General features: G+C 45.7%; 2 protein-coding genes and 1 non-coding gene across 5 annotated transcripts in view; 1 reads left to right on the plus strand and 2 right to left on the minus strand.

The window, feature by feature from the left end:
• Positions 1-1,483, minus strand: part of COL4A5 (collagen type IV alpha 5 chain) — a 170,689-nt gene extending 169,206 nt beyond the window's left edge. Inside the window, exon 1 of the mRNA XM_061599001.1 lies at positions 866-1,483. The gene's annotated coding sequence lies outside the window, so the exon portion shown is untranslated. The remainder of the gene's footprint in view (positions 1-865) is intronic.
• LOC133371487 (collagen alpha-6(IV) chain-like) overlaps positions 1-20,304 on the plus strand; it is a 294,936-nt gene that overhangs the window by 275 nt on the left and 274,357 nt on the right. For 2 of the 3 annotated variants that reach the window (XM_061598997.1, XM_061598998.1), the window contains exons 1-3: positions 1,019-1,531; positions 1,647-1,754; positions 1,872-1,923. In XM_061598997.1, the coding sequence (XP_061454981.1) occupies positions 1,744-1,754; positions 1,872-1,923 (63 nt within the window). In that variant the 5' untranslated portion in view covers positions 1,019-1,531; positions 1,647-1,743. Of the gene's footprint in view, positions 1-915; positions 980-1,018; positions 1,532-1,646; positions 1,755-1,871; positions 1,924-20,304 lie in introns of those variants that run through there. The other variant, XM_061598999.1, reaches the window with a different exon arrangement.
• Positions 8,518-8,587, minus strand: TRNAV-UAC (transfer RNA valine (anticodon UAC)). Its single transcript has one exon. It is a non-coding gene; the product is annotated as a tRNA-Val (tRNA).

A 20,304-nucleotide genomic window follows, 5' to 3' on the forward strand; every position in this document is an offset into this window, starting at 1 on the left:
CGATTATGTTGAAGGGCCTTACTCTTCAGTGTACTCTTAAGAATGGCTCTTTAGTGTGTTCCTGGATCGCACAGCTGCCCTCTTAAAAACAAGAGACATGATAGATACGATCCAACCAAAATTAAACACTTTTACAGCGCAGTCCTATGCGACTCTGCTCAAAAGTAAGTCCTACTGAGTTCAATGGAACTTACTCCCAGGTAAGCGGTTATAGGATAGCAGCCTTAAAACACCATTGAGGTCAATGGCACAGTTGAGCATGTATTTTACCATATGTATGTCTACTCAGAAGAAAGCCAATGGGTTCTGTGGAACTTACTCTCGGGTAAACTTGCACAGGACTGCAGTCTACATTTCTCTGAACGCAAGGACTTCGGAAGAGTTTAGCACCAGGCTAGATTGTGCCACGCGCTTACCTGAGAGTATGTCCCGTTGAACTCAGTTGGGCTTCTGAGCAGATATACATATAATTGCAATCCTTGAGAGTAAATAACAGCGCAATCCTAACCGTGTCTGCTGAGAAGTCCTATTAAACTCAGTGAGGCTTACTCCCAGATAAGTGGGGATAGAATTGCAGCCTGAACGCAGTGCTTCTCGCTTCCAAGTGAACAGGAAATTAAATCTGGTTTTAAAAATAAGGCTAAAAAAAAAAGTCAGGTAGGCTACCACGCATAAAACCCTTTATTGCGGAATGCTGCCTGCCTCGACTTCAGAATAAAGAATGTGGCAGCAACACGAAGGACCAGCGAATTTGAGTTCTGATTCTTTTGAGCGGTTTCTCCAAAAGTCGGCCTTATCAATTGTGTGTGTGTGTGTGGGGGGAGATTTTAAATATATTGAATGATAATTATAGCTCTATTAATACCCATATCTCTTTAACGGCCTGCCGTCCGGCTCCCTTTCCGTCTTGTTCAGGACCCCAAGCAATCTTTTCCCCCCAAGGACCCGCCGGCCCTTACATCCCTGGAAGGAGCAGCAGGTGCGTAGCCCCGAGCAAACCCCGCGCAACTTTGACGCCCGAGAATCGGGGCGCGGGCGCGGCCCTGCAACCCCGCTCACTCGCGGGCAACAGGGCGAGCCTCCGCCTGGCTTACTCAGAAGTCAGATCCCATTGTCTTCAACGGGGCTTACTCTCAAGTAAGCCGGGTAAGGAGGAGTGTAGCCTAAGCACGCCTCCTCCAGTAAACGTGCCTCAACTCGACCCACCAGCGACAAGTCTGCCAGCTTTGAACTTTTTTAAAAAGCGCCCGTTGCCTCGCTTTTTTTTTTTTTTGAACTTTTGGGGGGAAAGGAGGGAGGGAATCAGCCCCGTAACGGGGGCGGCAGATTGACGGCGATCTGCGGCTGCCTGCTTTGTGCTTGCCTGATTGACGGCCGCGAGCCCGCCCCCTCGCCGCCTCCATTCCTCCTCCGGCGCTGCCCGGTTCTTCGCCGTTCTGCTGGCGAGCTCTCTCGCCTGCGCGTGCCTCGATCCGGATTCGTGCACCTTACGCGGTACTTTCTCGGGGAGGGGGAGCTTCGCGCGTCTCAGGTGATTTGCAGTTCCACGATCGTGCTTCTCAAGCCCGCTCCCCCCCCCCCCGAAAACTTTGCCCTCCCTGCCTCTTGCCGTCTAACCTGGCTTCCTTCTGCCTTCTTTCCAACAGATCGGGAGGAGAGTCGAGCCACGGAAGGGACTTGGATGAGCGGAGCTCTCCTCCAGCGGGAGCCAAGCAGTTTCTCCGCCGGCCAGGCTGCACCACCATGCATGCGGGGTGAGCTCCTCTGTCCTGGGGAAGGGCGGGCCGAGGGCACTGCTGCTGCTTTGATTTGTTCAACTTTTAGTTTTAGTGTGTGACATGGTTTTATTTTTGGTCTTTTCCCGCATGCAGGGCGGCTGCGTTCCTTATAGCTCTCTGTCTGACTCCAGCTGCAGTGAATGCGGTAAGTTTTCACAATCCGTACCGATCCCGGACAGACCCCCTAACAATCCTGTGTATGTTTACTCGTAAGTAAGGGCCTGGCTGGGGCCTCCTTCCGGGTCAGGGTGCACAAGGTTGCAGCTAAAGGGTGAGATCCTATGCACCCTTACTTGGGAGTAACCTCCAGTGAGCTTGGTGGGATTTAGTCCCACACGAATGCTAGTAAGCTTGGGCAGCATTTCCCTGTTTGGGGAAATCATTCACCCTCAGTGCAAGCTTGAGAGTAGGACAGGCGATGGCAGCCTTGGTGTTCACGATGCTGTGAAGAATTAAATGGTCTACCCAAGATAATAAAGAGGCTGTATTCTTGTTTTTGATTTTTTTGGGGGGGGAGATTCAGTAAATTAATCCCCCTGTTGTGTTTTTGTTAAGGCCTTTTGTACATAGTTGAGTGTATGGAGACTGGACACTTTTTTCTCTTCCTGCCTGGGGTTTGGACACTTTCTTCTGGTTGAAGCACGTGGGGTTGGTTGAGACCAAAACACAGGGACTCTGCATCCAAGAAAAATCTCATGCTACCAGCATCCTCTGTATATTTACTCAAAAGTAAGCTCTGCTGAGTTCAGCAAGGCTTGATTCCCAGGTGAGCATCGTAGGTACTACAGCCCTTTCCTCACTTCTGTTTTCTACTTGTAGTACTTTAAAGTGATGCTTCCCTGTCCTTGAACACATTGCGCTATATATCAAACAGCAAGATGCCAGGTACAGGAATGATAAATAAAACCGAATAGCTTTTGAGCCCATCTTGATGTTCTCCTCTTCTTTCCTGGTGGTCTCTTATTTCTGTCTTCAGAAGTTCAGGTTGTGGAGTTTGTGACAACATAAGCCAGGGCCATTTCTAAGGTAGACTGCACTTACCATCCGCTTAGACTTGGTAGCAGTTACTACTTCTAAGAGGAAAAAGGTGGGGGTGCTTAAGCCTCCTTTTCTAGGATGCACTCTCTGCAAACTCAGAAGCACTCTTTTGCAAGGCCCTGGACTGAGCTTTCCTGCTGAAGGGAGGTTACCAACTGTTTAAAGTTAACCCCTCTAACTGTCCCTTTAAGGGCAATGTGCAGATGATCATGTCCTGATATCTGTATATCAAACTCCTATCAAAAAGAGAGAGGCTGTGTACGCACCATACATTTAAAGCACATGGGTTCTTCTAAAGAATCCTGGGAACTGTCATTGTTAAGGGTGCTGGGAATTGTAGCTCTGTAAGGGGATACACTACAGTTCCCAGGATTCTATAGGGGAAGCTATGTGCTTTGAACATATTGTGTATAGGTAACCCTAGGAGGAGGCTGAACCTGTTCCCCTTCCGCCTTGTCAGTTGGCAACCTTCTTGTGCTGAACGCAAGTTCTGGATGTACATTGACAGGATTCTGGGACTTTTTTTAAAAAAAACGGGGGCCTGGTGGCTAAATGTTCATGTGAGGCTCCCTTTCCTTCTCAGGTACAATGTACAGTTTGTCAATGTTGAGGTGACACCCCTGCTTCCATTGTAAGGCCTGGGGGCAATTCTTCAGCTAAACGCCAACTCAAATTAATCCCTGTCTGTTGGTGGTGTGTAAAATATACAGAGTGCACAATATCTAAATTCATTTTGGGGGGGAAAGTTTTAAGATACCACAGGACTTTTTGCTGTATTTGCTGGAAAAAAGGTAGAAGTGATGCTTTTGCTAGACTGTGCTCACCTGAGACATAGGTTTTGTACCGCTGTCTGTCTATTGGTCAAATATTTTTTTTATATTCGAGTCTAACCTGTTCCTTATTAGTCTGTGTCCCATCCTACAAATGCAGCCGTGTTTAATCAAATCTGATAGATTGATTTATTAACACTTGTTTGATTGTGTAAAAAGGTACCATGGATATCTATAGGGAGGGCACCCTCCCCAATGAACCATAATCCTCAGCTTTCCAGCTTTCATTAAAAACGAGTAAGTTTGTAGCATGTGTAGAACCTAAGATATGAGGAAAAACATACAGGCACAATTTTTCTGTTTTTGTGTGTGTGAAAAACTACCCTGTTCTCCATCTTCAGTGTTTTACTCACCCGCCTCTGGAAAAAAATCCTAAGGACACCCACAAAAGGCATCCAATTAGTTGGGTAGCAGCTTTAAAATAATGTTTGTACTTCTTAATGTAAATTACCGATGAAAACTGCACCATCTTAAATAGGTGCAAAATTTTAAATGGAACTTAAGTAGGTGCAAAAAGAGGAGAGGGCTCTTGTACCTTTAATAGTTGTACAGATGAGGGAATTTAGTAGGTGTAGAACTACTATTAAAGATGCAGAAGGACACGCGAGTATTGAAAAAGGCATTTCATAGGAACACCTCTTTATTTAAAAAAACCAAAAAACTTTTGGGGAAAAGGAAGGAGGGAATCTTGTAGTGAGTCAGATCACCGGTCCATCTAGCTCAGTATTGTCAACACTGACTGGCAGTGGCTGTCCAGGGTTTCAAGCAGGGGTTCTCTCCCATCCCTCCCTGGAGATGCAGGGACTGAACCTGGGGCCTTCTGCGTGCAAAGCAGATGCTCTGCCTCTGAGCTCTGGCCTTTCCCTGTCTGCCATGCCCAGGAAGGGATACTTCTTATAAGATTATGCTTGATAAGGTGCTTTTGCATAATTTTAGAATAAAGTATGATTTCTTTATTTGTTTCAGAACAATCGTTTATTCATGTACCTTATCCCAGTGTGCACCTGCATTAGAACTGCTTTTAAAGATGTTTTGTTTTTAAGACTTTTTAGTGCTTTGTCATTTGTTTGCTGTCCTGAGCTCCCTTTGGGAGGAAGGGCAGGATATAAATTTAATTTAAGGAATGAATTAATGAAATGTACAATTTTGCAAACGGCTTAGAGGTCTTTTGTTTCAATAAGCGATATATAATAAAATGTATGTACATTCAGCTGAAAAATCAACTCTGATTTCTTCAATCAGGTTGACATCCCTAGCTTTAAGCTTTACTGGCATAAACGCTCTTACAGCTAAGGCTGCAATCCTAACCTCGCTTACCTAGGAGCAAGCCCCATTGAGTTCAATAGGTCTTACTTCTGAGTAAATGTGTTTAGGGTTGCCCTTTAAATGATGGCTTTTTAGTTGGTCTAAGGTCAGAAAACTTAGTAACCAAGCTCTCCGGATGAACATCAAGCTTAATACTCTCAAATCATGGAGATGGCACCCTTCATTTAACATTTTTTAGTAGTCCTTGTGTTTCCATCCTCTCCTTGTTAATAAAGACAATGATGGGGAAATGTGTTTTCACGGACCAGTGAGTTTCTTAAAGGGCAATTTCAAAATGTCCTAAATATCTTGGATATGAACTTACCTTGGACCAGTACTCTACCTAGGATAGTTGGCTCGGCTCTTGCATTTACAGGCAAAGTGATCCACACATCAGTTAGGCCAGATGTTTTGAGTTTAACCAATGGGGCTTGCTTCCAGGTTAATGTGTTTTAGGGTAAACGTGCTAGACTGTGAATGCTGGCATGCTTCCATTCCTGTCTAAGACATCTGCTGAAAGCCCTGCTTTCCTGGTAGTAAATCCCATTGATTTCTGTGCAGCTTGTTTCCAGGTATTTTGACTGGATTAAATCAAGTATTCTGTCATCACTTATTGTCAGGCATAGACAAACCAACTGGCACTCTGTACTCAGTCAGTCATTTTTGAAGAGCAATTGGAGTCAGTTTCTCCTGTGTAGCTTCTGTGGCTAGGATTGCTCAATTTTCCACACACCCCTCCCCCCCTTTAAAAAAGTGCCTTGATTTGCATCAATTAGCAGATGATCAGATTTAGCTTCCTCCCATCTGTCTATTTGTGCAGAGCAAACCTCTGTTAAAGATGAGAGTCAGCCGGGCTGTTCTGTGTTTTTTCCTGACCATTTGGCAACTTTTAACTGTGATGCTAGCACTGATTCAGTATTTGTAGCTTCATAGTGATACAAATGTAACAGGAAATATTGAGTCAGAGACCCTTGAATCTATCTAGCTCAGGGGTAGCCAGTGTGATGCTGCTGGACTCCAACTCCCCTCATTTTATCCTCACAACAACCCTGTGAGGTAGATTAGGCTGAAAGATAGTGACTGGCCCAAGGTCACCCAGTGAGCCTTGTGACCGAGTGGGGATTTGAACCCTAGTCTCCCAGGTCCTAGTCGGGCACTCTAATCACTACACCCCACTGGCTTGATCTAGCCCAGTATTGTTTCCTCAGACTGGCAGTGAATCTCCGAGATCTTTGCAAAGTGTGGTCATTTTAACTCAATGATGGGGGATCATTTGGTTTATGTTTATTTTATGTGTGGCTTGTACACGGCTTAGGAACGCAGATGAATAAGCGGTATATCGGTTTTTAAAATAAAATAAAATAAAGCTCAGGCCTGGGGGGCCAAATGTGGTCCTCCAGGCCTCTCTGTCTGGCCCTCAAAATGCCCCCGAGTCCACTCCCCTCACTGGCCCTTCTTTGCACATTGAGTGTTTTTGCCTGAATAGAAGGTGTTGAACTCTGATGATGATCCTTACTGGCTTGTGTGGATGAATGGCAGTCAGAGAGGGATGTACACATTTGTAAACCCCCCCCACAAAACTCACCTATTGGACAAAGTTAAAATGTATGCTTGTTGCTCCACCCACTTTTGCCTCTGGTCCTGCTCGCCACTGCCATGTGGCCTCTGGAAAGTGGCCCTGAAGTGAAAGCTGGTCTTTAACTGGAGATGTCGAGCATGGCACATTCTGTATACAAGCACATGGTCTGTCAGTGAGCTACTCGTCTTTTTCTCTTTTCTGGGGCCTTGTAGCAGCAGCTCTTTCTAGCAGCTGTGAGCGTTGGGGAAGGTTCAGAAAAGGGCAACCAAAATGATCAAGGTGGTGGAGCGACTCTCCTATGAGGAAACGGTGCAGCATTTGGGGTTTTTCGCTTTAGAGAAAAGGCGAGTAAGAGGTGACATGATAGAAATGCATAAAATTATGCATGGTGTGGAGTAACTGGGTAGAGAAGGTTTTTCCCCTCTCATAACACTAGGGCTCATGGACATCTATTGAAGGTGGATGTTGGAAGATTCAGGAGAGACAAAAGAAAGTCCCTTTTCACACAGCATGTAGTTAAACTACGGAATTCACTCTTGCAACTTGGATGATTTTAAAAGAGGGGTAGACAATTTCATGGAGGTTAAAGCTATCACTGGCTTCTAGTTATGATGGCTATGCTCTTGTCTCTATAGTTGGAGGTGGTATTTCTGAATACCACTTGCTGGAAACCACAGGAGGGGAGAGTGCTCTGTGCACTCAGGTTCTGCTTGCGCGCTTCTCAGGGGCATCTGGTTGATTGCTGTGAGAATAGGATGCTAGACTAGATGGATCACTGGCCTGATCCAGCAGGTGGTTCTTATGTTCTCTTACTCCTAATGGAGAGCCAGTGTGGTGTAGTGGTTAGAGTGTTGGACTGGGACGTGGGAGACCAGTGTTCAAATCCCCGCTCAACCATGAAGCTCATTGGGTGACCTTGGGCTGTCTCTCAGTCTAGCCTACTTCACAGAGTTGTTGTGGGAATAAAATTGGGATAGGGAGAACCATGTTTGGATGCCACTGCATTCCGTGAAGGCGGGAGATAAATATAATAAATAAGTAAAATAATGGTGTGCGAAATTTACCATGCCAAGACTAAGCAGCTGGTAGTTCAGTCAATTTCATCCCTAAAGGAATCTTTTTTTTTTTTTTTAAGAGAGAGGTTTTCTGAATAATGGAGCTTTACTGAGTGGAAAAAGTAACCTTGTTCTTCTGTATATGTGTGTATCCTATAATATGCACATATTATATATATTATATATATATTATATATAGTCTTTTTTGTAGCTATTGTCAACAATAGCTGCTACTTATATATATATATATATATATATATATATATATATATATATATATATATATATATATATATATATATATATATATATATAAAGTAGCAGCTATTGTTGACAATAGCTACAAAAAAGACTTATCCTTGCACAGGTGGGGAAAAGACGTTGTATCTCAGCAGCAGAGCACATGGTTGACATGCAGGCTCAGTTCTTGACATTGGAGAAAGGCCAGAGCTGAGCAGTGAAGTATCTGCTTTGAATGCAGTCCCCAGCATCTTCAGGTAGAGCTGGGTGAGACTCCTCTGGAACCCTACATGGGAAGCTGCCTTTTACCGAGTCAGACCATTGGTCCATCTAGCTCAGTATTATCTACACCAGCCTTTCCCAACCAGGGTGCCTCCAGATGTTGTTGGACCACAACTCCCAGCAGCCTCAGCCAGCATTGCCAACGGTCAGGAAAGATGGGAGTTGTGGTCCAACAACGTCTGGAGGCACACTGGTTGGGAAAGGCTTATCTACACCAGTGCTTCAACTTTGGGCCCCAGATGTTGTTGAACTACAACTCCCATGTTCCCTTGCCCAGTGGCTGAGGTGACTGGGGATGGCAGGAGTTGTAGTCCAAAAACATCTGGGGACCCAAGGTGGAAGAACAGCGGCCTGCGCTGACTGGCAGAGGCCCTCCAGGGTTTTGGGAAGGGGCTTCTCCTAGCCCTACCTGTAGATGTCAGGAGTTGAACCTGGGACCTTCTGCATGTAAGGCAGATGCTCTACCCACTGAGCTACAGCCCTTCTCCCTGCAGAGGCATTGCCAGGCAGTTCAATAATACTGAGCTGCAATGGACCAGTCAGGGCCGGCCCAAAACATTTTGCTACCTGAGGCAAAGGCCCCATTTCATGTATAGAAGTCAAATGGACTGGCAGTAGGATCATACTGTGATGAGGCAGTGTCCTCCTCCTAACTCGAGGCAGATGGCGAGCTTTAGTGACTGCAAGACATGGCATGCGGCGTACCCAGGCTTGCCCTCCAACACCTCCTTGCCACCCCTCAGCATCTGCCACCTCATGTAGCTGCCTCACTCTGCCTGATGATAGGGCAGGGCCTGGGACCAATGTCTGATTTGGCTGTGTGGCAAAAAATTGAACTGAAACTAGAGATGTGAAGGCCTGGGAAGCAAAAACTGGATTTTTCTTTTTTTTGGGGGGGTTGTTTTCCCTTTCCCACCTGATTTTTTTGTGTGGGGGTTCTGAAACATTGGGGGGGAAACAGAATAATTTTCCCCAAAATGTTTTCCATTTTTTCTGGTCCGTCACATCTCTAACTGAAACCAAAGCTTGTGTTTGTGTGTCTGTTGTATAGACCAATTATGGAAATAACAGCTTCATTTATTATTTTCATCCTTGGTCTATACAAGGGCTGCTTTTACTTCATTCATGAACATCACTTTGGGGTAGGAAGACCACGTGTGTGCATTCATCATACATGATGGAATGCATGTTGGAAGTCCTAAGGCAGCCTTTCCCAACTAGTGCGCCTCCAGATGTTATTGGACCACAACTCCCATCTTTCCTGACCATTGGCAATGCTGGCTGAGGCTGATGGGAGTTGTGGTCCAGCAACATCTGGTGGCCCACTAGTTGGGAAAGGCTGTCCTAAGGGATCACAGTTTGCCTCTGTGTGGACATGGCATGAGGTGAAGATACATGCAGATGCTTCTCAGACATGATGGTGTGCTTAAAATGTGCCTGTGATGGATCCTTGAGCTGTATACATCCCAGAGTATGGTTGGGAGCCACATGATGGAGCAACCTCACTAAAGCTAAACAAGTCTAGCTCTGGTCAGTGCCTAGATAGGGAAACTGCCTGGGGACTCTATAAACCAAATGTGGCCCTCCAGGCGTCTCTGGCTGGCCCTTGGAATTCTCTCCAGGCCACACCCTTCACCGGCCTTTCCCCCCCACACCGAGTGTTTTTCCCTGGCTGAAAGATGTCCTTGAACTCTGAGAATTACTCTTGCTCAGCTGTAGGGAAGACTCTCTCCCTCTGTCTCTCTGTGTGTGGAAACTAGCCTATTGTACAATGGTAACATTTGCAGTCATTGATCCACCCACTCTTGCCTCTGGCCTCATTCATCCCTGGCATGTGGCCCTTGGAGGTTTGTCCACTCCTGCTCAAGACACCATCTTGAGTTCCGTGGGGAAAAAGTGTGGGATATGAATATAACAAATAAAGTAGATAATTCTGTTGTTCTCAGGCTCCCCTATTGGAGTTCAAGCCATCTGGAGTAGATCTCTGCAGTGCTAAAATCTGTTTGCTCCTGCCAAAGGCACTTGTGTGTGTTGGAAAAGAGCCATTAGATTAGGCAAATGCTGATAACTTCTGAACCCTGGTTAATTGCAGCTTCCTGACTAAAAATCTTGCATTTTATGATTATTAGCTCAGACGGATCAGTCAGTACCATATCCTGGATAGTGGGGCATTATCATCAGGGGTTTCGTTGGCCTTCTGCTAAAAGGAAAACATTCTGGGGGTGCATGCAGGTTGGTTACAGGGGAAGGTAATTCTTGTCAATACTTCAAAGGCAGTAACAGCTTTTTTGGGGGGGGAAGGGGGAGAGCATGTGGGGGGCTTGCTAGGCTAGAGAAAAAGGTAGTATGGTAAGTTCTTGATCTCTGAATCTGTCCTGTAGCAGCTGGACCTGTCTGAGAAGAGATAGAAACTGAATCATTTTTTCAAAAATGCATGTTGTTCTTGATCTGGTAATCCCAAGATGTTGCTAATTTTTAACGCTTTATTTTTTGTGCTTTGACTATTTGCTTGTTTGCAAACATTTCTCGATCTTTCACTTTGGAGTGGCATACACGTGCTTTTCTCATGCTTTGCTCTCCAGGGCCACATTTGCACTATATGTTTAAAGCAGTACTATACCACTGAAAACAGTAAGGACCGGCACCAGGTATGACTGAGCCCTTGGGCACAGCCTGCCCCAGGCCTACAGCACTTGATACAGGCAGTACGGGACTAATAAGCTCACCAACATGCCCCACCTACCTCTCGTGTTGTGTGAATGATGTGCATGCATAGCACACATGTCTGCCATCAACCAAGATGGTGACAAGGGCATCTGCCCCTCAGGGAAGCTCCCGCCACCATATTGGTTGATGGCAGGCATGTGCGTACGGAGCACATGGCAATTACACTGATCGGAGAGGTAGGTGGGGCGTACAGGTGGGCTTATTGAAGCCTGTGCTGTCTGTATTGAAGGGGTGCCTGGGATCTCTCTCTCTGTGATCCGTGGCAGGATCAGGTTGCAAGAGCCAACGCTACCACGGATCACAGAACATGAGTGCCGTCCTCGCACCCTAAGGAAGGGCCCTTCAGGGGGCCCTCAGCCAGGGCCTAACCTGGCCACCCTCTGGCACTAGCCCTGAAAACAGCCATGGCTTCCCCAAAGAATCCTGGGAACTATAGTTTGTGAAGGGTACTGAAAGTTGCCAGTAGACCCCTATTTCCCTTCCAGAGTGGTTTAAAATTAAATTCCTCTTCCCATGGAACTCTGAATTAACCTGCAGTGAAGTCAAGAGCTTACTCTGGTTTTCACTGTGATTCAGAATAGATAGGCTCCACGTTGTCAAGATAACAAAAGTGTTCTCTTGCCCTGTTGGGCTGAGAAAAGAGGAACAGTTAATTCTTGTTCAGCTACCCTGTGTTGAATTTCAATATCCTTTGATTTCGGTAGGCTTACTTAGGTATGGCTAGCTCTGCATAGGATTGCACTGTTTCATTTCAGAGGAGGAGATTGATATTGTAATGTCTTTCTAGAAAAAGTCAAAGAATCTACCTTGGGGGCAGTGAGCTTCCTTCAAAGTATTTCAAAAGACCCAGGGTTAAAAACTTTATTTAATTGGCACCATGATGCAAAAGCATTTTTAGAGAATTAGAAAGTACTGTGTGTTATGTAAAAAGATGGTCTATGGCACCTACTTTTTTGATGTCAAAAACTTTCACAGGTATGCAGTGCTTTATTTCCTGTGCCACAATAGTCCAGTCAAGGCATTTTCACAGACAACCTCTTTTTGAGATTGGAATTTTTCACTGACTTGTAAATATTGCTTGAAATAGAAGGGAAAGAACCATTCTTCACTGATATGTATTTCAGTTGAAGTCTACCTCACGCGCACCCCTGGCCCCATTTAATTTACAGGGAGAGAATGGATAAGGTGCCACAGTGTGGTTTCTCTTGCAGGATTTGCATAGCAGTTACAGTGATTCTTTGCTTTATGGGTCATAAAAAAGGAGTCCTGGCTGTAGGGCTAGCAGCAGGATTTGGAATCGCTGGGCATTCGCTAGGGTCCACACCCAAGTTGGGGGTCCACTGTCAATCCCTGGGTCCTCCTGGCCTTGCTGCTGCTGTTCCTGCCTGTTCGTCTGCCTTGTCTACATGAGGAGCAAGGAGAAGGAGAAGTGACCTTATTGTGTCTTTCTCTTTCTGGGAGATGGTGATGATTGGACCCAGAGGGGAAAGCAAGCAAATGGGAACATAGGAGGCTTCCTTAAGTTGAGTCAGGTCCTTGGTGCATCTAGCTCAGTGTTGTCCACTGAGAGTGAGTGGCAGTGGCTCTCCAGGGTTCCTGACAGGGATCTCTCCCAGCCGTACCGGGAGGTGCCGGGGATTGAAGTACAGCATCAAGTTGGCCACTGTAAGAACAGGATGCTTGACTAAATGGGCCATTGGCCTGATCCAGTGGGGACTTCTTATGTCCTGATGCTGAACCTCTGAAAGTCAGCCCTGTCCCTGATACCGCTTCTATGTGGGAAGCTGTTCTGTCAGGAGCTTGGGCCATCAGTCCATCTAGCGCAGTATTGTTGACACTGACTGGCAGCAGCTCTCCAGAGTTTCAGAGAAGGGTCTTTCCCAGCTCTTCCTGAAGATGTCATCGGCGATTGAAGCTGGGACCTTCTGTTTACAAAGCAGATGATGGGACCCTTCCCTGTAGGGGCAAGGCTACTGATGAGGAGGAGAGGGGGCCATACCGAAAGCATCGTGCCCCAAGGCACCCCCAAAGCTTGGAAGTGCTTCTGCCGGGCTACAAACCACCAAACCACGTAGATAGAAATAGCCCCATTCATTAGTTTCAGTGGAGCTGCTCCAGAGCAAGCTTTTAAACTCTCTCTCTCTGTGCCGTACTCATTTTTTCCCCTTGAACCACAGAAACAGAAATTCAGCATCTTTTGGTGGAAGTTATCTGTTGAAAAGGACAGATATCCATGTTTGCTCGGGTAGCTTTCCATTTAAACTGCCAAGAAAAATATGGCCTGAGTTGAAACCCTTGTCCAGCTCATGTCTCACACTTTCCTAGTTGCGGGAGGATTTTCTTTTCTTTTTTTCCAGTAAAAGGAAAACTGACCGAATTTAGGACCTTATCTGTCTCTCCACCCTCTCCTCCATAACTGGGGACCTGTTTAAACTTGAATACAAGATAGCTGCAGGCACTTGATGTTTGCTTTTTGATAAGACGTCTGGAGATGCTCAGAAGCTGAAAGTGATTGTGAAATAAGGTCCAGTCCTATAATCACGCTTGTAATCTTTGCAAAAACTCTCCTTGGACCAAGGAGTACCTGACTGGGAAACAACTCGCACTATAAGTGCGGGGACACCTTTACCTTTATTGATGTAGCCTCTATCTGTGTGGGTCTTAGGTGGAACAGAGCTTGCAAATGGTGAAGGTGAACAAATTTTCTCTGATTGGAACCGTAGTTATACAAAATAATACAGCAATAGGTGAAAAAGAGCTAAATGCATAGCTCATTTCTTTAACAAGTGGTTAATGCAATAGCTTCTCAGAGTATAAAGAGACAGTTAAACAAGCCTTGCTTGCGGACTTTATAGTCAGACAGTCCGCATGTTCCTCTAATTTGCACTAGTGCTGGATACTTGAGGATTGTGCAGACGGCTTTCGTCCCAAAACAATACATCCGCAGCAAAAGGCAGATGTCTAGTCTGCAGCTTGAGCAACATAGGCCTATAGCTATAATCCAATTATAACAAATAATACCAGATATACAGAAACTGATCCCCCAGCCCCTTGCCAATTAGCCATACATATACATGAATTCAGTTTACCGTATCCAAGGTGTAAAAACCCAGAAATATGATTCAGCTTCTAAGCAGAACAAGCATCAGCTTTTTCCTTCCGTCTCTCTACTGAGTGACTCCCTGCTACTGGGCTAAACCAATCCATTCATGGGGGTCACATTGGCACAGAAATCTCCCACCCCCTAGTCTCTCTTAAGTGGTGTAAATTGCTTGACATGAACATAGTTCACTTAAAATAGTGTTGGATTTAGGTCAGGGAATCTATGGCCCTCCAGATGTTGTTGGACTCCCAACTCCCATCATCCCTGACCATTGGCCATGTTCCCGGTGGTGATGGGAATTGGGAGTCCAACACCAACACCAACACCACCACCACCACCACCGACACCGACACCGACACCGACACCACCAACACCACCACCACCACCACCACCACCACCACCACCAACACCACCGACACCACCGACACCACCGACGCCACCGACGCCACCGCCACCGCCACCGCCAACACCAACACCAACACCAACACCACCAACACCACCACCAACACCACCACCACCACCACCACCACCGATCTAGGCAAAAGCTCTGTGCATGCTTATGTAGCAAGGGTTGAGAACCTTTGACCCTCCAGATGTTGCTGAACTACAGCTCTCATCATCCCTGGACATTGGTCATGCTTGCTAGGACTGATTGAAGTCATAGTTCAGCTAGAGGGCCAAAGGTTCCCCACACCTAACAGATAGGTGCTTCACATCTTTATCTTCAAAACTCTCTGTGAACTTTCCTTCCCTTATCTCCCCTCTGAGTATCCTGGTGCTTCCCAATCAGTGACCTTCATTTCTCTAGCTTCACCCATTCTTCAAAGGCCTGTATCAGGATCTCATCAGACCTAGAGCCTGGAGAGACCTTTTTGGAGGAAGAGGCTTGGGGTGGGGGCATGGAGAACCCCACTCCAAATGAAGACATGGAGGAACTTGCAGTAATTCAAAAGGCAAGTTGAAGAGCCTTCTCTCAGGGATGCCTCACCTTCCTCCCCCACCAAGAATTCCTCATGAGTCCATCATGAACCCTGCTTTGATATTCTTTCACCCTTAGGCCTCAGTATCAAAAGCAACAGTAGATCCAACAGGAAGCTCATAGTCTCTGTAGGAGTATCCATTTGGGTTCCAGATGGCTGTCACTAGGGTCTACTTGAGAGGAAGGGTTTACTTGGGAGGAGGGAAAAGATCCAGCTGCAAGAAGACCTGGTGGAAGAGGAGCTGGCGGTGCCTATACAAGTCCCGCTGTTTCCTTTGGACCTTTGCTAGGGTAACCGCTCCTTTATTTATTTATTTGCCAATTACATTTGAACAAAACTGTAAGCAGTTTACAACATAGGTTGAAACATCTGAAATCAACTGCAGATACAAAACAGACCAGAGGATTTCTCCGTTCTATAGAACACAATTAACAACTAAATAAAAGCGTCCTCCTTAGTTTCAAAATAAGTGTTGCACATGAAAGCCTGGCACAAAAAAACTACAAGGAAAGTTCATAGTGAACGTCTAAATGAGATATCCTCTTTAAGACATCAAGAAGTCAAATATTACAAATGAAGATCAACTAAAGTGTGCACTCCACCTTTTTAAATAATGGAATGGACTATTACGTGAAAGAAAAGCAACTCACTGGGTTGAGTCCAATGATAGGCCTACTTAGAGAAGACCCACTGAAATGGATTGACATGACTAACATAGGCATATTAATTTCAGTGGGTCTACTCTTGAGTAGAACTTAGCTGGAGACGACCCACGCTGCCTAACCACATTGATGCAAATTCATCCCCAGCTCCTCCTGGCTCTCCTCTCCAGCATCCACACCCCGTATTGGTCATGGACATCTATACATATAAATTAGCATCTGTGAGTTTTATGCAGATCTGTCTTCTTTTTCCTTTTTTTGAGGGGGAATGCATAAGTGGCCACCTTACAAGTAGGTCTTATACAAGGGTGATTAAACTTTTTTTAAGCTGCATTCAACCCTACGGGGGCTGTATGTCAGCTATGGTTGTGCACAGAAGTGGGTGGGCGCACCACACACTCTTGCACACACAGGACACATGCATGTGCAGATTAGCTGAGGAGAGGCATTAACACACCTTTATTTATTTATTAAATTTATATCCCACTCTTCCTCCCAGAAGGAGCCCAGGGCAGCAAACAAAAATCACTCTAAAACATTTTAAAGACAGGTTTTAAAATATATTGGAACAAAACATATTTTAAAACATTAAAATAAAGAATCTTTTAAAAAGCTTTAAAATCATCTTTAAAAATAATTCCAACACAGATGCAGATTGGGATAAGGTCTCTACTTAAAAGGCTTGTTGAAAGAGGAAGGTCTTTAGTAGGCGCAGAAAAGATAACAGAGATGGCGCCTGTCTAATATTTAAGGGGAGGGAATTCCAAAGGGTAGGTGCCACGGCACTAATGGTCCGTTCCCTATGTTGTGTGGAACGGACCTCCTGATAAGATGGTATCTACAGGAGGCCCTCACCTGCAGACATGCAGCTCTACTTCTCCTTTTCATCTTTCTCAGGTGAGGCTGTCAATGTACTGAACCGTTGCCTGGCTGCGACAATGGACTGGATGAGAGCTAATAAACGTAGGCTTAATCCAGACAAGACCGAGATGCTGTTAGTGGGAGGTTCTCCCGACCGGATGGTGGATGTTCAACCTGTTCTGGATGGGGTTACACTCCCCCTGAAGGAGCAGGTTCGTAGTTTGGGAGTTCTTTTAGAACCTTCACTGTCACTTGAGGATCAAGTAGCCTTGGTGGCATGGAGTGCCTTTTACCAACTTCGTTTGGTGGCCCAACTTCGCCCCTATCTGGATAGGGATGACCTCGCTTCAGTTGTCCATGCTCTGGTAACCTCTAAACTAGATTACTGCAATGCGCTCTACGTGGGGCTGCCTTTGAAGACAGTTCGGAAACTGCAGCTCGTGCAAAATACAGCGGCCAGATTGATAACGGGGACCAGGCGGTCCGAACATATAACACCGATTCTGGCCTGCTTGCATTGGCTGCCTATATGTTTCCGGGCCCGGTTCAAGGTGCTGGTTTTAACCTATAAAGCCTTATACGGCGCGGGACCACAGTACCTGATGGAACGCCTCTCCCGATATGAACCTACCCGTACGCTACGCTGAGCATCGAAGACCCTCCTCCGGGTGCCTACTCAGAGGGAGGCTCGGAGGGTGGCGACAAGAAAGAGGGCCTTCTCAGTGGCGGCCCCCGAATTATGGAATAGTCTTCCTGACGAGGTACGCCTGGCGCCGACATTACTATCTTTTCGGCGCCAGGTTAAATCTTTCCTATTTTCCCAGGCATTTTAGTATGTGTAAAAATGTTTATGTTTTTAAATTTAAACTTTAAGCTTTTAAAAATTGTTTTAAATATGTGTTTTATTGTATTTTATGTTGATTGTTGTGAACCGCCCAGGGAGCTTCGGCTATGGGCGGTATATAAATTTAATAAAATGAAAAATGAAATGAAATGATCAACTGGGTATATAAGGAATAATGCTCATCACATGATTGATCTGATGACTGGGGTGGGGGCAATTCAAATCCCCATCAGGGCACTGGGATGGACGCTGTGTCTACCGTATCTATTTTTCTGTTTGCCACTGCCACTAAAATTGGTGGGAGGGGACAGAAAAAAATGCTGGTGGGCCTGGATGGGGCCCCCCAGCCAGGAGATAGCCATCCCTGGTCTAATAACTAAGGCTAGTATTTCAGGAGTTGGAGACATGTTAATGCATTCTCAGTTGTATGTCAAGTTCTGGAGTTTAAGAGTTAGGCTGTTTCCTTTTCTTTGGAGTAGTAAAAATTGCTTCTGACAAGAGCCTAGATAAAGTGATGCATAAAAAGAACTTTAGCGAAGGCGACCTAAGTAAAATGAGCAGCAACCAGTTTGGGATGTTTGTAAAAGCATGCACTTTCCACAGTATGACGGGGGGGGAGGGGAGGATCTGATTTTTATTTTTTTGTTACAAACTGCTGCTTTTTCTTCACTTTGTCCTTACGACCCCCACCCTCCCTGTGAGGAAAATCAAGTCATGGTTCAACAAAGAAGGAAGTAGGATTGCAACAGAATGTAGATGTCTACTTTGTCTCTTACTGCACTTTCAATATCTGCTGGCTTTTGGCTTCTGCCTTGTATCTGTTAGCCCCTCCTGCCTTTCTAAGTCTGCTAAGAACTGCCTTTCCTTATGGAGTACTTATAGCCTCTTACCTGGCATAAATCAACTTAGATTTTTTTAAATAATAGTTGATTTTTATTCTTCCTGGGTCTGATATCCTCAGAAGTGTCCAGATGCGTAGAAAACAGACGGACAAGCAAATTCCTAGACTATATCATAGACTGGGGCTGTGTATGTACAAAGTGTTAGAAGTAAAGGATCCTTCTGGATACAGGAGAACAAGACAGGCCACTACGTGGAGCTTCTGTTTGCTGAATGTGGGATACTGCATCACTGAAGGAAAGTACAAACATTTGCTGCTTTTCATACCCATGATTTCAGAGGCTTGGTTGTCTCCCGAGAAGCCACAGAGCGGGTGTGCAATTTAAGCATGAGTTTAGGGGAGCCACAGTCGGTCACCTTAAGCAAGCTTGCAAAGGCAGACTGAAGTCTGCACACCTTATGTGGCATTTCCTCCTCCTGAGTTCAGCATTAAATCTGTGAGGTCCAGCTGAGTCTTGAAAATATCCTTCAGGACAGGACAGGAAGAGATTTGCATGGGATTAAGATGCTTGCCCTGTCAATAAGGAAGAGTCATTTGTCCAAAGTCTAGAGGTGGCTGGGAGATAGTAGCTGAGGATTGATGAATGTATGGCATGATGGATGGAATTTGTAGATTGCATCAGTGTAAATATATCTGGAACATTGTCCCCTGTAGAATTCCTCCTTATCCTCCTCATTGTTTTCCTTCTTTTTATTACTGCGGCAAAACAAACATGGGGATCGTTTATCTTGCGGAAAGGAAATCCAAATTCCAGTGAGATCCACTTCAAACAAATAGGCATCTGGCTGCTTGATGCCCAAACCACATGGAATCTGTTTATGTCTCCTGGCTCTTCATTGCAGATTTGCCAGTTTCACTATGTCACCGGCAACTTTGTGTGTATATTAGGAGAAATTCACATCAAAATCCTGATGAAGTTTGATGAGGAGTTTTTGTTTTTTTAATGCAACTGGTGTGGAAATGTGAAGAGCTGAACTCAAGACTGGAAAGATGAGAAACGGAACCAAAAACTGATCGATTTGCTCGTCCTTACCCATGAGTCTCCATGCTCAGCCTTTGATGGAGCCTGTTTCTTGAATTGCTTCAGTGCCAAGGGTAGGAGTGTGCCAGATATCCCCCAGGGGTGAGACACCTTGTTCCTATGAAGGGATGTTGAGCTGCAGGAAAATGCATCAAGGGTTGCGAGCTGATGGTGGGCGGAGCCACAGACAAAACTAGGTAGAGCTTGCAGAATTGCATAGCTCTTTATCTGTGCTGCCCTGTTCTTTCATTGCCTCTTGTGCGTGACATAAAGTGGAAGAGGAAGCAATTCCCAGAGAGGCACTCCAGATACTCAGTGGAGGCTGGTCCGCAAGGGCAACTGGGGCAGTGCCCCACCAACCTCAGCCAGCCCTCACCCGCTCGACCTCTTATTTATAACCAGTCTAGAGGCGTGGAAGTGCCTATCAGCTTCCGCTGGAAAACTCAACATGGAGGAGGATGGGGACAAAACTAGAATGAGTTGCCTCTGCCTATCATTGGCTTTGGCGCCACCTACTGCTGGGCTCCCTGCATTCTACCCTACCAGTCCCAATCCTCACTGATCACCGCTACAGATATTAATAGCGTGCCTGTAGCATCCAGAGAGCTGGATGATGCGGAGGGATGCATGAAATTAGGCCAACTGTCTCATGTGGCCCTTGAGCCACAGATTCCCCACCCACCCATATATTGTAAGAGATCGGCCTTCTGAGTGGCTCTTGAACTTCCTCCTGGAATGCCATAGAACAGGAATTCCAACACTGTGGTTTCAGGTGGTCCGCAACATGGCTGCGGATTTGTGGTTGAAGATGGGAGATGGTGCATCCATCACACTGAATATTCCTATTGATTTTTAATTGTATTTTATTGCTATTTTTATTTTTATCTGGTATTTTATTTGTTGCAGTTTGAATTTTATGGAATTATAATTGCTAACAGCAGGCAGAGAAATTGTTAAGTGGTCTGCCAAGACCCTCAGCAATTTTCAAGTGGTCCATGGAGGGGGAGGGAGTCTGGGAGCCACTGCCATACAACATAAAGGATGTCCTTGTTCCATCACAGTGGCATGGGATATCATGAACGTCCCATGCTGTATTCT

Source organism: Rhineura floridana, chromosome 16 (assembly GCF_030035675.1).
Source record: "Rhineura floridana isolate rRhiFlo1 chromosome 16, rRhiFlo1.hap2, whole genome shotgun sequence".
Lineage (NCBI taxonomy): Eukaryota > Metazoa > Chordata > Lepidosauria > Squamata > Rhineuridae > Rhineura > Rhineura floridana.